This window comes from Haliaeetus leucocephalus, unplaced genomic scaffold, assembly GCF_000737465.1.
Source record: "Haliaeetus leucocephalus isolate CR32 unplaced genomic scaffold, Haliaeetus_leucocephalus-4.0 Scaffold195, whole genome shotgun sequence".
In the NCBI taxonomy this organism is placed as follows: Eukaryota; Metazoa; Chordata; class Aves; order Accipitriformes; family Accipitridae; genus Haliaeetus; species Haliaeetus leucocephalus.
Window position 1 is genome coordinate 9,035,453 of NW_010972631.1, and position 18,734 is coordinate 9,054,186.

The following is an 18,734-nucleotide window of genomic DNA, read 5'->3' on the forward strand; positions in this document are numbered from 1 at the left end:
GAGAGAGAGGCTGTGTGGTGCCTAGTTGCTGGCAGGGGTTAAACCATGACAACCAGACAGCATTTTTTGCATCAGACACACTTATAAAACATACTGTGATATCAACTGTTTTTTTAAACTATTATTTTTTTTAATCCTAGGGAAAAGAACCAACTGATCAGCACATTAAGCAGGTTTGCATGAGAGTCATGCAAGGTAAATATGGTAAAAAAGTACTTGATGTTTCTTGTGCATTTAAATCAGGATAATCTACTGCTGTGGAGGCAACCAAGATTTTCCCACTCTTATCCAGAACAAATAGCATGGCCTCAGCAGGGGTCCTGGCAGAAAATCTTCCCACACGTGAATGTGGACACAATGTGAGAGAACATGAGAAACAAGTCCCTTATTTTTATATTATTTTTATATATACTTTGCAGCCTCATTGAACTACCTGCTGATTCCACACTATAACTAGGCCATAGACTGGAGCACTTCTATGAAATACATACATTTTGTGTACAAATCACTTGCTAGGTTCACATATATAAAAGTACACAACTTCACTGAAAGCTTGTTTTGCCATTTGTACTCATACACTATTAGATTATAGCAAACAAACTATATGCAAAATAGGTTAAAACAAAAGGACTGCAGAGAGAGGCTTTCTGGAGATAACATACCATGAAATGAAAGCAATAGGCAGATGTTCAAAACGCTAATTATGTTTGCTTAGTTCTACTTGACACACACAGAAATCTGGAGCTTTTCTAATACAGTTGGGTGCGTGGGATTTACTGAGTATAAAAACTTACGCTGCCCTATAAGCACAAAAGAGACTTTTCAGTACTTGCTATTGAAGATGCCCTTTGGGACACTATGCCTTTGTAATGTTAAGAGTTTACCAGAATGAAATTACTGCTCATGATTTAATCTAAAAATTCTCAGTAGTCTTCACTGTTCTTGACACTGCCCAACAGGTTTTTTTGTTTGTTTTTTTTTTAAATGTTCTATAAATAGGATAAAAAGGCCTTTTAAAGTAGTCTCTTGAAAGACACAGTAATATTGAGGAGGATTATAGTGAAATCAGATATGATGCTTGAATTTATTCATAACCATCAGAAATAGCAGTGAAGAGAAGGGTATGGGAAAAAATCTAGACTGTCTTCATTGCATCTCTCTTGACAGCCCCTATAATTGTCAATGCTATCATGTTTAAAAAAAAAAAAAAAGAAATATAAATCAATCCAAGTGGGTCCCTGGAACCTTGTCAGCTTAAAGACAACTGTAACTGAAGTTCAGCTCCTCAGTAGGCTTTGCCTGCAGTGTGCCACCCCTGTCTTCCTCATATATTTGCTTGCTATAGTTCCTATTTTATTTTGGATCCTATGCCACCCCCTCTTCCCCCCATCTTCTTAATACTTCTTGGTTGTGGACACAAAATAACTAGTCTTGCCAAGTCATGCAGACTTTATAGCAATGTCATATGGAGTTGTGTAAGGTTGTATCCAGACAAAGTTATTTCTAAGGCATGCTTGGAAGATGGATTTGAAGTCTAGCACAGAAGCGTTAAGGAGAGTACTGCTCATGTGCTGTTACAGCAGTGGCCTGAAAAGGGGAGGAAGAAAAGGGAAATAGCTAGCTTAGACCATTCCAAGGAATGGCAAGCTGATCCTATGCCTAATGAAGAGCAAAGCTCCTGCTGATTTACTTTAAGAAAAGAGCAACATAAAATGTTCAATTATTTATCAAACTTGAGCTCACAAGCACAAATTTGAGGGTTTCTTTCCTCTGAAAAAGAAGGCCTGCACTTAGGTGAACATAGATGACTGCCCTTGTGCTTTTCAGCTGTTCCTTCTTGCCAAGATGGATCTTGACAGGATTAACAAGTAGTAATGAAGAGAGATATTTGCTCTTTTAAGAGGCAGCAATTGCATGAGTAAGTTTTCTTACTAGATGGTTGACATTTAAATGATAAAGTTATAAGGACATTTCTAAATAAACCATATACATCTGAGTCATTTCAGCCTGCAAACATTAAATTTTTAAGATGTAGGCTTCAGAGTGACCAGCTTCACAGTACGCTTATGCAGTTTGCCAGTAGTAGTACTAAGATAATATCTTGCATATAACAAACTTTGTAAATAGCATTGTACATAAGGAAGGTGCTGTACTGTAATATGTCGGTTTCTATAGCAGAGAATACATTCTTCTCAGTGAACATGGGAATCTCTCCATTCAGGTCCACTCACTGCTTAATTCTGTCCTCCTGTTCATTGCAGAACAACTAGCTCAGCTGGCAGCCAGTCTTAAAAGGCCAGAATTTGGTGCTCCAGGTCTTCCTGGCAGACCGGGGCCACCAGGTGCTCCAGGGCCTGCTGGCGAAAATGGCTTCCCAGGACAGCTTGGACCTCGTGGCTTGCCTGGCCTTAAAGGTCCCCCTGGTGAGATTGGTCGTAAAGGTCCTAAAGGTAAGAAATTCTGTAACTGGCTTTCAGTTGCCGAATGCTCTGGGGTTTTTTTTTGTTTGCTTGTTTCTTTTTTTCCTTTGGATTACAGGTTGTGGATGTATGTTGTACACATGCAAAGTCCAAAAAGATCCTGAATTAGGCACCTAAGCTGTTTCCTGTAACTTGTTGCCTCAGTTGCCCCAGTTATGAAAAGGCACATAGGCCTGGCCTCAGCAAGACTTGTTTATAAATCTGTTTTTTGTCATCAGCTCACTTACTTAATATGAGAAAGGACAGGCATCTGCCTTGAACTAGAAGTAAAGCAGCTGAGTCAGATTCCTAATATTAATTCCCCCTCTCATGGACTTTTGAGTTTTGTGGCTTTCATATGCTGAAAAATTCCAGCAGTGATTCTCTCTTTCCTCCACTCAGTCTGGTTGTGGACCTCACTTTCACAAGACTTGCGATCCCAAAAGCTAACGTAAACAGTTGGATTCATTCGCTAATCTCTAGCCTACTTTTCTAAGTCTGTCCAGTTTCTCACATTACAAGTGACTGATAACAATCTGCCTCTTACTTGGCATAATACTTGAGCCATTTAACATCATCACACCATGTACCACAAGCTATTGATTCTCTGGAAAGGACAAATCCATAATAAAATTGACTTACCTTACACTTTACAAAAAATCTTTGATCTAAGTTAATCTCTTTTGTTCCTGACTGAGAGGTTTTATACCCCTCCAAAGGATTATACAGTAGAATTTTCTGCAAAGTTTTATGACCACTATGTATGTATTAGTTTCTATTCAGCAGCGATTTCAATTTGTTTTCTTGAAGGAAGGTTTTATTTAAAAATTGTATTTCTGCACAAAGCTGGTCTGTTGCTGGATTAGAGTGTTTACTTTTGTCTCAAGCTTTATTTGGAAGTAAAATTGGGAAAGCCTTTGAGAGAAGGAATAGACTACAAACAAAGCAAACCTTAACAGCATTGTTGCTGGAGCTCTGTTACTGTTTTCATTTAATGTAATGTCATCTGTATTCGCAGAAGCGAAAAGTGGAGATACAAAGCTGATCAGATATGCTGAATTTGATTCAGCACACAGCAGGCTGCACTGTGTTAATATTAAAAAGAAAATAATCTACAGAGCATAAAAAACCACCAAACAAGCAAGGTGCTTTGTTTCCTATCTTAATTGTCATCAAATACCAAGCTACCTTACAGTAAACCTTGAAATACAACTACAGATACATGAGAAGTGGTGAATGCTCTCATGTGCAAAAGCTATCATGATGGTACATGGCAGGCACCCTGAAAAAAATCTCAGTGCTTCCCTCTGGATTCCTGGTAGTTACCAGAGTTCCACAGAAGTCACAGAGATGAACTGACTCCCCATCCATTTGGGGAGTTGTCTGAGATCAGAGTGAGAAGAAAAGGGTATCTAGGACGTGATAAAAGGGAAGAGGAGAAGGAGGTGGAGAATGGTTTAGAAGGTCATAATAAAGAGGAGATAGAAACACAAAAATGTGTTACCATGACATAGAGCAGAAGATACAAAGGTACGGTGATTTTAACAGCATCAACAACAGAGTCAAAAAAGAGGTGGCTTAAGGAAGGAGATTATAGTGACTTTAATCAGCAATCTGGGGTAGTGGAGGGCAGAAACAGAAATAAGTTGGAGAAGTTTGGGGTAGCCAGCAGTAAACACTATTCCAAAGTGTTCAGTGGCTGGAAATAGCAGTATATGTGGGTAACCTGACATCAGTGCTTCCAGTAGCTGTATTTACAAAGACAGGCTGAATCGCCATGTTGACTAGGGAGACTGAAGTGTAGAGATTAGATTCCTTTTCTAGTACCCTGTGTGCATCTTTTATTGAAACTTGGACTTTTGTACTGACTCTTGTGTTCCTTTACATAGCCTCTTTTTGTTTCTGCTGTGTCATTTCTAGGCAAGCCACAAACCCAACAGTCTATGCTAATGTTCCTCACTGCAGTACAATGAAGTATGGAAGTATAACATAAAGTTCAGTCAACTATTGTTAGGCCTATACTTGTGACTTTTGACTTGCAGCAAAAAAAAAAAAGAAAATCAAGAGTTTACATAGGGTATTCACAGGTGGTAAATATACGTACTTTTGTGAAATATATATGGTGAACAGAATTTGAACTTCACAACCAAAACAACAAAAAAAGCTTCCTATTACTAAGATGCTTCTTGTTTGGAGCAACATGTGAGTCTGAAGAAAAACGGGGTGCCTACCAGAGAAAAGTCTCCATAATACCAAAGTTTGTTGTTTTACTTTTATGAACATCTTATGTGGATGTCAACACAATACTGTAATCTGTGCAAGCCAGCTTCTCTTTTCTTCAGTGTGCTAGCTGCCTCAAGGACCAGCATGTGAGAATTTTTTCTACTTAGCTGAGTTCACATGGTCTTGCAAGAGCCCTCGGCCAGTAAACCCAGTCTGTATTCCAAAAGAGCCTCTGTACTTCTGAGTTTGGTTTATTTCCGTTATATAGGCTACGGCATATTTCATGTGGTACTTACTGTCCAGCTCCAGGTGTTGTTTTTTGGTTGGTTTTTTTTCCCTCCTACATGTCTAGTTCTAAGTATAACTCAAATGGGGGCAAAAAAACCCAAAACAAATCCCAAACATCTTACAAGGACAAATGTCAGGACATCATTCAAAGATGCTAAGAATACATACAGCCACCTGAATTCTCTACTTATTAACTGCTCACCTCTGAAAGGGAACTTACTGAAAGTAATACTCCAAGCAGACTGTAACTAATGTTTCATGAATTTGCTGTAGGTGAACCAGGAGAAAGAGGAGAAAGAGGATTTCCAGGCAGAGGACTGAAAGGTTACCCTGGACCAAGAGGTCTTCCAGGTAAATATAAGAGGGTGAGGATAAAGAAGAAGAGATGTAGTAAAAATTTATCCAGAACTGATACTTCAAGCTGTCTTGAAAAGATAAAAGGTGTCCATTAAGCAATAAACTTCCAGATAACAGTACTTCATAATTTTTACTTAATAGTTACTGTTACAGTCACAAATCAGAATTAAAAGCTCTTTTACTAAAGAGGTACCACCCCTTTAAGTCAGTGTAGAACAATTAGGAAAAATGTATTTAAAAAAAAAAAAGGCATTAAAAAAAAAGAGGCAGTCACACACACACACATATATAAAATTGCCTCTTTTTATATAAATATATTATTTATATATGTATTTTAAATATATATAAAACCCAATTTATATGTATATAAAAACAATTATTTTTTTTAAAAATATATATATAACAAAAAAAGCCCACAAACCCCAGATTATCTCATTGGCAGCCACAGCAGCCTTCAAAATCTCCATTCATAATTTAGGACACTCAAAGTACAGTTCTCCTTTATTTTTGTGGTAATTAATTGCAGTATCATGTAATAGAGGTCCAGGACAGATTCTTGCTGATAAATGAAGCACAGCTGGCCTCTAGTGGCCAGTGAATGAAAATAAACATTATTTCCATCAGTATCTCTCTACAGCATGTTTCTGTCTATATATATAGACAGAAATTACCAAAATTTGTTCTCTTTGTAAAAAGAAAAAAAATTCAGGTTGGTATATACTGATACCTAGGACATCTGTGAAACTCAGAGTTGTCTTCTTTAAAATTTATCATTGGAAGAGGCTTACTAAAATCACTTTAGTGCTCAGCAGTTCTGCTGTATACATCTATTTCCCCACCACATCTGAGTGGAGAATAAAAATAAATTCTTGACATGTCTCTTTCCAGAGCACTAACGTAACTCTGAAGGAGTGAGTAGTATCTACACCTTCCTATGCATCACCAACAGGGTTGTCTGCAGTGTTGTACTGCATAGCTTTTAATAGCAGCAGATCTGCACCAGTATAACTGGAGAGGACTGGGACTGAACTTTCATTGCTGTAGATGAGTAAACACAGCCTGGTTGTCTGTTAGAGGAAAACCGTCCCTCTAAGTAGGTGCCTCTCTGGGGAACCCACTGAGAGCGGCAAACACCCATCTTCATACAGCTGTTAAGAACAGGATGTTCAGTAAAGCTACATGCGTACTAAGCAAGTCACATGCTGCCGATTTTTAGACCTGCATCCGCTTTTCCAGGTGAACCAGGCAAACCCAGCTACGGCAGGGAAGGCCGTGATGGTGAACGAGGTCTCCCTGGGGTGGCCGGTCAGCCTGGGGTTCCTGGTCCTCCTGGCCCTCCTGGCCCTCCTGGGTACTGCGAGCCATCGTCTTGCAGAATGCAAGCTGGACAGAGAGCTGGTAAGAACACGAAAGGGCCGTGAATGGGCAACGAAAGTGCCACGAAGCGTCGGCGTCAATTTACTTCCCGCACAGACAGCTGAGTAAAAAATAAGGAATGAAGGAGAAATACAAACAAGAAGAAACCTTTCAACCAAGGCTGCAGTAAGGCATTTTTAACACAGTGGTTGTACATTCTTTCTAAAGGTGTACTTTAGCAACACAAGCTGGAACAATGGTGGTTACAGAAATACACAGGTGATGCCTTCTGGCTTTTTCCCTTTGGGGGAAAAGAAAAGGCACTTGTCTGTCTTTTTTTGGTTTTTTTTTAATAAAGAGTTTCTGTGATTTTTCCTCTTCCCCTACTTAATTCCTATGTACGATGTACAGTGAAATAACATGTCTTCAGTCAACAAATAAAGAAGGAACAGTTTATTTCCTTCAGTTGTAGCTATTCTTTTATGCTTATAAAATAAATTCCAGAGCACGCCCGAGCAAATTACATCATGTCATGCACAGTCATTTCATTGTATGTATGTGCTGTACAGGATATGCTAAGCGTCCCTCAGCTCTTCAATTCAATTGCAGAAACACAGCTGGGAGGCTGTTCCTAGGAAAACCTACCACCCCTGACACCTTTTATGCTGTAAATCTCTGTAAAGGTATGATCGCTGGGTTGTCATGAATAAGCCATGTGGAATAACCTCTTCATTTTCCACTCCAATTTGTGTTGCATTCGTAATTTCGTATGAAGCCTATTCCAGCTTGCCTCCTTCTATGTGAAATGAAAGTAAAAGGCTAGTAGCCACTGTTGAGAGAATTTTAAGTCCCAGAAATATAGAAGTTTTATAGTAGAGATTACAGATTTTGAAGTAACATCTGTGGTTGTACAAAAAGCAAATAAATAATGTTTTAACCCCCTATATGTTTTTGTATGTATGGTTACATTCAATACCAATAAAGAGAACAGCTAGAAGACCATCATGAGACATCCCAAGTTGCCTTTTTTTAGATAAGCTCAATTTTTAGAGGAAAATGTGCAATGTGGATATTTTGTTTCTCTCTGTATAAATTAAACTATTTGTGGTTTTGACTTTACTTTCTTTGAAGTGTATTCTCTCTCAAAGACAACAATGAAGCCATCCTATGATGTTTCCTTTCATTTCACTATTAGTCATCCAAATTTTCAAATACAAACTTTGGCACGCTTGCTTTAAGCATTGATTTTTTTTCCTAGCCCTTAATTGTCTCTGTTCTAAATAGTTGACCTGTATGCCATGTGAGAATAGAAAGAAATAGCACAATCAGTTGAGCTATGCATTTTGCATGTAATGTGTAAGACAACACTAAAGGGAAAAGTACTGGTATAATACATACTCTAAAAGGAATTATTGAAAAAAGTAATAGATAAGACTTCCCCAAACCAAACCTGATGCTCTAGCTGCATCTAAGAGCTGCTTCTCTGGCACCTCATGTGTTGACAGAAAATGCCTGAATAGAGATCACTTGAGAGAAAAATGGCTGATAAAGCTGCTTACTAAAAGAAAGTATATTTGCACATTTATTAGAGACTTTTGAGAATGAGTTAAATGGGATTAATTTTTATAATCTTTCTGTCCCTTGCACAGCCCAGTATTTTAAATGATAAAATATGAAAGAGGTTGAATTTTTACAATTAAGTCTTATCTACAAGTGTCTACTACACTCTCTCTAGTTCCACAGAAGCAACACTAGGTGAGATTTCAGGGAGAAGGGGGAAGAAAATAGGCATAAAGAAATATGTCATCCTTGCCAGAGACTCTGGGCAAAGCCTGAGACTGAACAGTTTTCCTGCACCTCATTTGTCCAAACTTTCTCATAACCCACATCTCCTAATTTAACTCTACAAGAAGTCATGAGACTAGATGAGTGCAAAGAATTTCATTCTCAAGAAACAAATCCAGACGATCGCATACCAAGTGATTAGCTTGTTCACACATAAAGGTGTTCTCTAAAGTTTTAGAATTAGGTCAGTTTTTACTGATTTAGGACATAGTCCTCAAAAGTACTCCTTACGTAGTGCAACAAATAAAACGTTAGTGGTAATGACAAACTGTAGTTTCACCAGCAAACTTTTATTTTGACTATAAAGTGTGTAAAACTGTTGAAAAGAAAAAAAACTAAACAACCGATAACAGAATGAAACTATTATTTTCCATATGTAACGCATAAACATAATGAATCAAAAGAAGCAACCCCCCCCAGCATTTAAATACAAATGTGAAGTGCTTTAAAAAATATAGTCTGAAAAATGCATAAAATTCCACAATGGAAAGAAACTCATGTAGGAGAGAAAACATTCATATGTAAAAAACAAATCAGAACTATTACAATCAAACAAATTCAACACTGAGGGTCAATTCAATGCAGAATCTATGTAAGTGGATAGCTTAAGAGTGTGACAGATTTTCTGCCTTCAAGCTGATACGTGAGTTTTAACTTAAAATACAGAACCAAAGAATAAATCCTCAAGCCTATTATAAGTCATTATGGGACACGTTGGTTAATCTAAGTATTTACCAATCCCAAATCTTGTGCAAGAGTGGAACAATTTTACTTGAAGAATGGTAGATCGTGTACCAAAAAAATATCAGGAACTGAAATTTATTAATGGCACATTCAAGTAAATAAAGATTTGGAAAATAAAGACAGAATTATTAATTTAAATGAAAGGTGTATCAACTGTGGTGATACAGAAAAAAATAGTGCTAGTTTAAATAAATATATTTAGAAGGCACAAAGCAAAGAGGTTGAGAGGTTTCACAAGCCACTGACAGCGTGCCGCCCATTCTAACCAGATGCTCCTGGAATCTCAGTGAAGTCCTGAGTAAATCTTGTTCAACATCGTAACATACTATGAGATTTCTTGAACAGAAGACTAAAGAAAATCACTTTTACCCATCAGGATCTCTATCACCACTCCTAATTCTGGAGGTGTGACTGCACTGTGATAAATACATTTTTTAGCTCCCCAGTTAAGTGGAAGCAGGAACCAAGAGAAAACTCTTTAACTGTCCTCAAAATAATAACCAATTCTTCACAAAGCCCACCTGGTATGTTAAAATCTTGACTGCAATGCTTTCCCTACTAGGCTACTATTAAGTATTAGTAACACTGCTGCTGAATACTGTAATAAAATATATATATGTTGTACATCTATAGTTTATATACAGAAAGAGAGTTTATGTATGAATTTATAAGTTTTCTGTCACAGCCATCACTGGGTTCAAGCAACCTAGTAGGAACTGCTACCAAAAACTCTTGTGAATGTTTCAGAAAGGCTGAAGTCTCTCTGTAGCCAGAGGAGCTCTAGAGCGCCGTTCGGAGCTCCTCCTTGAGGCAGGAAAGCAAGGCGAGGGAGGATCGCGCTGAGGTTTGCTTCCCGGAATACCCTAGTCGTGATCTGAGTTTACCCAGAGCCAAAACACGGATCTACAACCAAATGTGCTCTTCCTTCAAAAAGGGAAAGTGTCAACAGATGATACTTTCAAGGTTACTTGAAGGACAGAGGGAACAAGAAACCAAGTCCCTTACTTTCCGAGACAACAGTGCTGGCTCCTCCTAGCAGAGCACAGCAATTGCGCTCCATGTACAAACGTGTGCTGCATTTTTGCAAATGTTTTTAAATTGCTTAGATAATTGGGTGAAATGCGTGTGCTGGACCTGCTCATCACTGTATTGTTCTTTGGCCATGTAGTCTCTGCTTCCTTTATACATAAAAACGCAGTCACTGCAGCAACTCTGCTCATGGCTCACAGGTAAAGAAGAAATGTCTTTTATTTTGTAGGGCAGGTTACTCCCATCTGATTTGTTACCGCTTCAGTTTTATTCCCCTCAATCTTTTGTTTTACTGTTCTTTTTTGCTTGCTGTGTACGCATTCGAAAGGACTAGTAAAACTGTGGCAGCTTCAGGCGATATATGAAGCAAGCCTGCTGAAGCCACTATGGAATTTAAAGAAAGAAAATCAAGTTAGCAGTCAAATCATTACCTAGCATCCTTTAAAATGCCAGTGACATAGGAGTTCTCCCTTTTTCTCCTGGGAGGGTTAGGCAGCAAGAGAACAATGAAAATACCTAAAGTTACCTACAGTTAAACAGTTCAGTGAATCAGTTTCTTGAATAAAAGTGATTATGTTATACTCAGACAAGAAAGTTATCTGCATCTGGTTCAGAGATTATATTAACTTCCATAAATTTTACATATATATATATGTAAGGCCAAGGTTTTTCACTTTTTTTTTTTTTTCTCCAGACTGTGGACCCCTAAGTTTCACCGACCCGTAGGAAGCAGAAACCTGACCCCAGTGTGGTCAAAAGCAACCCCCCCCCGAATTCAGCCAGCCCAGGCTTGCAGCCCCAGCGCCGAATGCTCCCCAGCGCTCGCTGCGGCAGCTTTGTGCCTCTCCTCTCTCTCGTTGGCAGTTGCATCCTCCCTCTCGTGATTTGACACGGAAGGAAGGGTTGCCGTTTCTAAAAAAGTATGGGAAACATTTCCATTTCCATCCAGAATCCTATTTCAGGTGTAAATGGCCACATAATAACATAAAAAGCAATTTTCTATCCACTTAATACGTTTCCATTGAATCGAACCTTAAATGTTGCAAACCAAAAATATAATGAAGGAAAGAAGCAACCAGTTGGCACCTACTGCGATTCATTCAGTGACAGCTGCATATAATTCAAAAATGAAAGAAAATAATAAGGTATGTCATTGAAAATCCTTCAAATATGTTGACTGGAGACAGAATATATTTACATTGAAACTTCAGTAAATAATTAAACACATTTGTGTTTGTAGAACAGCAGACTTGGAGATAAAACTGCTAAAAGACATGTAGACTACATTCTTTTTAGCTACAAACTTCTTTTGGTCTAGAATCTGTAACATTTGTTAGCAATTAATACTTGAAAACCACAATTCCTTAAGGTACTGTGGAGCTTGGGTTTTCCACTTAAACACCAACCCAGGCAAGGTCACGGTTAAACTTGTTCTCCATGGCCTACAGCCACCTACATGGGTGCAGATGGATTTGAACATCCACCCAGTACAATCTGGTTGTAGTGGGCATAACAGATTTCAAGGAAAATTTACATGACTCCGTACATCCAGAATCTAACAAAAACATCATAAACCCTGCTCCCAAACCAACCTTGTTTTGATTCCTGAGATTCTTCTCATGTTCTAACATGCCGTTACAGCCGTTCTACTGCACTGGTCAAATGCGAGGCTAGAGGGTGGCTTTACGTAGTATATTTAGAGAAACAAGTTTATAAAAATGCTAGTTTTGCCCATGGGGTTTTTACAAGACTTTTATGTAAACATTACAGGAAAAGAAGAAAAAAATTGAGCGTGCGCTGACATGAAAAATAGTATTTCACCCTTGTGAAAAAGAAGTGGCAAAATATTTTGTGTGATTATCCATTAATTTAAAAAATACACTTATTTAATAAAGCTGTGCATATCTAACATCTGTCATAGTCCACAATCCTAAAACATAAATGGAGGATGGATGATACAATCAATCCTGTTTCCATATCACAGTGCTCTTTTAGCATTTAAACCAAATCCAGTTTAAGACATAATTATTGGTTCCTAAAGCATTACTAAGCAGGCTGCACTGTTACTCGATCGTACGAAGTATGCTGTTGTAATTTTTATTAACCTTAGCAGACTGCCTGCTCCTCTAGAGCCAAACATCACTGCAGTGGACATAAACGATGCCTGAAAGCAGGACGTCCCACTACCTACCGCATGTTCTTCTATAACATGTGTATATATACAAAACACAAATAAAATCTAAGCCTACTACTTGAAAATAATCCAAGAAAGGCAGTATTTCTGCAAATACTACCATGCCAAACTAAATGGATTTTAGGGGAAAAAAAAAAAAGAAAAAAAAAAGTCAGGCTCAAGAACAAAATCAGAAACACTGACTCTTGTGCCGTGAGTCTTCGCAGCACTGGGGCATTTCTTGCGCTGCCCAGCGAGTTAAGCCGGGGCTTTGTCCCTTGTGCTGAAAAGACGTTTTGAACTCCACCGTGTGGACAAACGGAGTTATGTTGCAGCCTCAGAAAAGTTTCCCTCTTACCAATTTTACTACTTTCTTCAGGCAAACTGAGTAGTTCTGCACATAGCTATTTGAAGAAAATCCCAACACCTTCTTAGTAGGTGATAAAGCAACTTGCTGTAAAATATAATGGTCTGACCCTGAACTAGAGCAAAGCTTAGAGAGCTTTTAAGAAAGGTTTAAAACATTTCGACAAAGATATTTCAGTTCAAAGTCCTGCTGCACGTAAACATTCCCAAATCAGAAAAAGACCTTATGCTACTGGAAAAAATAATCCTCTGTGTTTAGTTCCTTGCAATGCTTACTGCAGCACAGACTGCTCAAAACAGATATGAAATTGATAAAGCAAATTAAAAAACAGATTAGCACTCCTCTGCCCGCCCCGGCCCCCTTCCCAAAAACTAAGACAACATCAGTCTGAAACTGCAAAGACATTTCAGGGGCTAAACCTCAAAATCATGCAGAAGTATGCTTCCAGCTACATTCTGCTACCAATTCTAAAAATATAGAGTAGGAGCAAAGCCAGCGTGAAGTAAAGTTAAGCTGGGATTAATGCTTTTCTACCTCAGCGAAGAATGCGGCATCTTTAAAAAGGTATTGAGATAGCCTGTATAAAAAAATACCCGTTTTCTCACATGAGAAAATGAAAGTGGGCTTTTAGCAAAATAAAAAACAATGCAACAAGATAATTACCAAAGTTACCTGCAAATCAATTGAAAGTGTTCAAATACATTTTAAAAAGACCTTTAGATTTGAGCCTATAAAAAGAAAAAGGTATCCGTAGGAAACATAGATGAAAAAATAAAACTTCTTCAAATATAAAAAGTGTTCTGCTTTTCGATAAGTTCAAGTAAATTAACATACAGCAATTGCATCCGGCAGATAACAGATGCTCAGTTTCAGCTAGCTAAAAGGCCCAAAATATACACATACCACTGATGCGGCGCAATAGTCTTTGTACAGCCTTCCAGGTCGGGGGCTGCTCGGAAACCTCTCAGTCACGCGGACGCTCTTGACAAGACAGCACCCTTTTCGGTATTATCACAGAAAATGAAGTTTAAAATTAACTTACGAAGTAAAAAAATATTTCGATTTTTACATACATTGGAATTACTAGAGAAGTAAAAAGAAATCGATGAAAAAAAAAAAAAATCATGCAAGATACCTGACCAGCAGTTCGTTTTGGCTGAGTGGAAACCAGTACGTGGGGCCCGTTCCTCCGCTGGTGTGCGTATGTACGTACGTACATACACCGACCCGTACGTCGCTGCAAGGCCCCCGGCTTCCCTCGCCGGCCGCCCGGGCAAGCCCAGCGCTGGGTTCCCTCACCGCCTGCCGCGGGCACGGGAGGTGTGGATGGGGAGCGGTGTGGGGTTTTTTTTGGGGGGAGCACTCGTTCCAAACGCGCCTTCGCCTGCCGAGCGGAGGCCTGGAGAAGGGGCCGGTGTTGGCTCCGGAGGGATGAGCAGAAAAGGAGGCACGAGGACTGCGGTTCGCCCGTGGGCTTCGACCCATCCGTCCTCATCCTCACGAGGGACAGGGAAGGCAGCCTGACCCCCCCAAGGGGTCCCCAGCTGCAGGGCGTTATCACAGCTCGTGGATTCCCTTCAGGAGATGGTTTCACAGTAGCCCCCAGGTTCTCTGCTGTCCTCCTGCCCTCTCCTCTCCCATTTAGACCTCTCGGTTTACGGAAAGATCTTTGTGCCAAGCACCTTCTTGCCTCCAAACACCTAACTGACTAACAAGCCGAGCGGCTATGCTTTCGTTCTCCAAAAACATGCCTGAAGGCTTGCCTGCGCTCCCCAGCTACCTGGGTGAGCTCCACCACCTCCTGCGCTCACCTCGCTCCTCCAGGCTGGGTACAAGGGCTAGGAACGCTATTCAGAACAAATACCAACGTGGTGGGTTTTTTTCTTTTAAAGACTCCCATCAGTCATTCCTCACTGTTTTTTAAGCAAAACCCAGAAGTCAGCCAGATTCGTGTCTCACAACAGCTCCTCTGGAACGCAGCACTTTAATTTGGGAGTTGCAGCTCAGGACTGCTCAAAGTCACCAAAACCACTTCCCTGCCTGATGTGGGAGAGGATGACCGGCTTCCTAACGGCGGGGCAAGAGCCCTCAGTGCTGCTTTTGTACTACGGATTTATTCTGAGGTTGTGGGTTACAGCTGTCCATGTTCCCTCAATAGCACCTGCACTTTCTATTGCACTGTAGCAAATTCCGTAGGACTCGTGTAGGATCATCTGTTTCCTAATAATCAGGAGTGAAACTTTGGCCAATCCTCCTCCCTCCTTCTCAGAATCAGCCTCTGCGTGATCGATTTTCTCCGTCTTTTCTTTTGCTCAGCCCTTGGAGCTCTACAGGATTTACACTTTGTTCTGTTTTCCTCTTCGTTGATGACATCTGGTCCTGTAGGATTTACTGAATACCTGCAAACTGCATGCAGTCGTCCTCTCTGTAGTACACCTTTCCAAGGAGTTATTACACCAGTTATTAGGACCTGCGAGTCTTGCATTCTACTGTCTCCATGTTCTTCTCAGGCTTATTTTGGCAGATGATTATTGCAGGAGGAAGAGGGAAACTGTGCCACCAGTAAGATTAGAGGCTTGTGAAGTTCCTTCTTTGACTGTCTCACTCTGTACCCACCACCCTCTGCTCTAAAGCAAGGGATCGCCTTTGCTGTAGCAGACGTAACGGCAGAGTAGCTTGATTACAGGCGATGATACTACACTTACTAAGTCCACGTAACGGTTAGGAGACGTGTCAGTTCTCAGTTGGGAACATCAACACCAGCCCCTAGCAGTTTAATATCTGGAGTATATGTAACCAGGACTAAACGAACGTACAAGCCCTCAGCTGGGACAACATCCAGTCAGGAGAGAAGCTTCTTGGGGCTACATCTGGCGATTTCCAGTCAGTCTGAAGCTAAACGTCGGATGGGATTAGAGAGATGCTAAACACATCTTCGTTCCCGTCTTTGACATCTAGGAAGCGACTGAAACGGTGGGTAGCGTTCGTAGTGCACGGCGCTGACCTGGTTCAGAAGGTGTGCCGGAGCCTTCGCGAGGGACGTGAACATTTAGGCTAAACTGAATTCCCAGCGCTCCAGCTCAGGTCCTGCATTCGCCACGAACAGGTATGCTTTAAAACTTCAGAAATGCATTTTCTCCTTTTCAACTTCACCACCAGCAAGAAAAATAAAGCCAGCTTACATACTGAGGCATACATACTGTCTTAAGTTATAATAAAATATTTTTTGTTTGAAGAAAGAAGCTTATGAAAGCTATTTGGGCCTATTTTCTCCTCTAAGCAAAATAAATATGAGAAATGTAACACATGGAATGCACTCTGGAAAATATATGTCATCATTTCGTACTTATGACACTGCAAATAACATAGAAAAAGGCTCAATTCCGTGCCTTATAAATTATCTACATACCGTGCAGTGTCGAGGGGAAAAAAAAAAATAATAAAAATGCACCAAATATTTCAAAGGTTAAATTAACTTATTGAGAGGAGTGAAAAGTGACGGTGAACCCAAGTGTCTAGGGGACAGGGTTTTTATTTCCCGCTGCTGCGTGACCGAGTCTGTGATACGTGGTAATAGCAATCTGCCGGATTGCATCTCCCATTGGGTCCGGGTGGCCCCTGCGGTCCGGGTGAGCCTGGCGTTCCCGGCGGGCCTGGCAGGCCGGTAGCTGGTAAAACAAAATTAGAATTAGCAGAGCCCTCGCCAGAGCGTGCTCAGCGCCCCGCGTTTCGTCCCTGGCAGTCAGCTGCGTGCCAGCTCATCCGCGAGAAGGCAGGCGGGTCTGACCTCACGCTACGACCGAGCTCGGGAGGGAAGGCACGGGTCTAAAACCGGCGTGAAAACCAGGAGAAAGGCCTGTTAGTTCATAAATTACAATAGCAGAAATAAATCTGGAGACTTGTACCTTCAGGGCCGGGTGGTCCAGGGTTACCAGGCAGTCCAATTCCAGGCTCGCCTCTTTCCCCTTTCTGTCCTCTATAACCTACACAGAATAAAGACAGGAAAATAAGAGCGTCCTCTTACTATGAACAGTGATCTTGCATATATCTTGTTGATGGGAAAACACGTGCTCACTTCTTTTTCTGAGACAGGTCTTATGTTTTTAAGTTCCTTCTGGAAAATATGAGCACCGCTAGCAGGAACCGTTGCATCCTCTGCCAGAGGACTCTCCCTGTGTTCACTAGCCGGACCTTTCCCCGAGATTTTAAGTTACCTTCCTGGAGTTCCTCTAATACAGAACCAAATGTGTATTCTGCTCCAGTGTTACCCGATCGATGAAGTGACGGAAAGCACCGACCCAAAGGCCATCCGGGGTCTGAGCAGCCCTTCTCTGATAGCCCAAAACCTGAGCAAGACTTGGCCCTCTCTGCTCTACATAAATCTTTACATCTGCACTTTTTAGACTGTAAACTGGTAGTTCTATGCTTCGATATTCCCCTGTATGTGAGAGAAGACCCACTCCCACTCCAGCATTACACGTGGAATGAGGCGTCTTTAGAGCTCGTGCAGATTTTGGGTTCTAGCATGCAAGACCTACTTTGACCCAAGTGACTGTACGTTATTAACAAGGTGTAATTACTAATTATACTTGGAATATTTGTGTCCGTTTTCTTCACAGGCCATAGCTTTGTATTTCTCTAAATAGCCTCCGTCTTCTTGGGTGCTGCAACCCTTGTTTCTTTTTCCTTAAACTGTTTGTAAAAAGTTTTATTAGTTGGAAAAGCTCTGGCTGCTTTAGAGTAGAGAACTCGTGGCTATCGGTATAACTTTTTGCTTAATATTTCAAGTTAAGAATCCATCTACAAACGTACCTTTTCTGTTTAGACCATGTAATTTCTGTAGGACAGGGGATGAAGGCATTTTTAAAGGAACAAGTGTGACACCTGCCACAACGCCTTACTTTAAAAGGGATTATAAGGAAACCTCTTCCCTCCCCAACTCCTCAGACGCTGGCATGTAAGGTGACATATGCTGAAGATTAATTTGCCAACTTCTGGTCACATTTAGAATTAAATTTGTTCTGCTTCAGGGACCAGTATATTTCCAGTGTCACATATGCCACACAATAAACTTCCTCTTGTGAAGAGCTGTAACTTAGTTTGAATTAAAAGAGAAGAGTCACGGCTGACCAGTCAGCACAGCGGTACCAATCCACCTGATGTCTCATGAAGATTAATGGGCACTGGCAGATGGATGGCAAAAGCTGTCTTGTCAATGTGCTGCGGTCTACGACAACACTGGTACTTTACAATCCAGAAGGAAATTATTGTAAGTGCTGTGGGTACCAATTCAGGGTTGTTACGACAGACACAACGCAGTAGGAATGGTACACAGAGTATTCGAGCTTTCCGTTAAACACAGGCTCATTATACACTTTGGTAGAAAGTCTATTATCTGTTGCAATCATTCTAGGTTTCAAAACAGAGCACCAATTATCCTACTCTTCTCTCAGCACCCCAACAAGGAAATTACAGTGAGGTGGAAACATTAGAAAATGCATGCAGAGTGACATGCATAACGTAACAAAAGGAAATCAACTGTTAAAAGCTCACAGAGAAGCAAACTTAGTATTAATCATGCATTCTGGTCACTGAGCTGCGTTAAGCAGAATTGTACAAGGCATATAGGCGCACAAGCTATAAAGACTCAAAAAGGGAATAGGCAGGTGTTTGTACTCAGTCGTGAATCTTGATTTTGCTCTTTAATGACCACAGTAGTATTTACAGCTACATCAAGTTGGTTTGCTCTGAAAATCTTCTGTAACGCATAGTAGTTGCTACTGTTTCAGAAGCTCAATCGTACAACCACAGGATCTAATACATTTCCTATTTATTATATATACCTCTATGGTTCCTAATTTACAATAGATAGTTACAGTACATTTCTCACTAC

At 40.4% G+C, this 18,734-nt stretch overlaps 2 protein-coding genes across 3 annotated transcripts in view; one reads left to right on the forward strand and one right to left on the reverse strand.

Moving 5' to 3' along the window:
- The window catches only part of COL9A1 (collagen, type IX, alpha 1), a 70,808-nt gene extending 61,321 nt beyond the window's left edge, over positions 1-9,487 (forward strand). The window contains exons 35-39 of one of the 2 annotated variants that reach the window (XM_010565793.1): positions 141-195; positions 2,262-2,450; positions 5,244-5,321; positions 6,564-6,761; positions 9,475-9,487. In XM_010565793.1, coding sequence (XP_010564095.1) covers positions 141-195; positions 2,262-2,450; positions 5,244-5,321; positions 6,564-6,748 — 507 coding nt within the window. In that variant the 3' untranslated portion in view covers positions 6,749-6,761; positions 9,475-9,487. Of the gene's footprint in view, positions 1-140; positions 196-2,261; positions 2,451-5,243; positions 5,322-6,563; positions 7,801-9,474 lie in introns of those variants that run through there. The other variant, XM_010565792.1, reaches the window with a different exon arrangement.
- Positions 9,488-15,963: 6,476 nt separating this feature from the next.
- COL19A1 (collagen, type XIX, alpha 1) overlaps positions 15,964-18,734 on the reverse strand; it is a 51,236-nt gene continuing 48,465 nt past the window's right edge. The window contains exons 28-29 of the mRNA XM_010565830.1: positions 16,747-16,824; positions 15,964-16,509 (exon numbers count right to left, since the gene is read on the reverse strand). Coding sequence (XP_010564132.1) covers positions 16,373-16,509; positions 16,747-16,824 — 215 coding nt within the window. The 3' untranslated portion in view covers positions 15,964-16,372. The remainder of the gene's footprint in view (positions 16,510-16,746; positions 16,825-18,734) is intronic.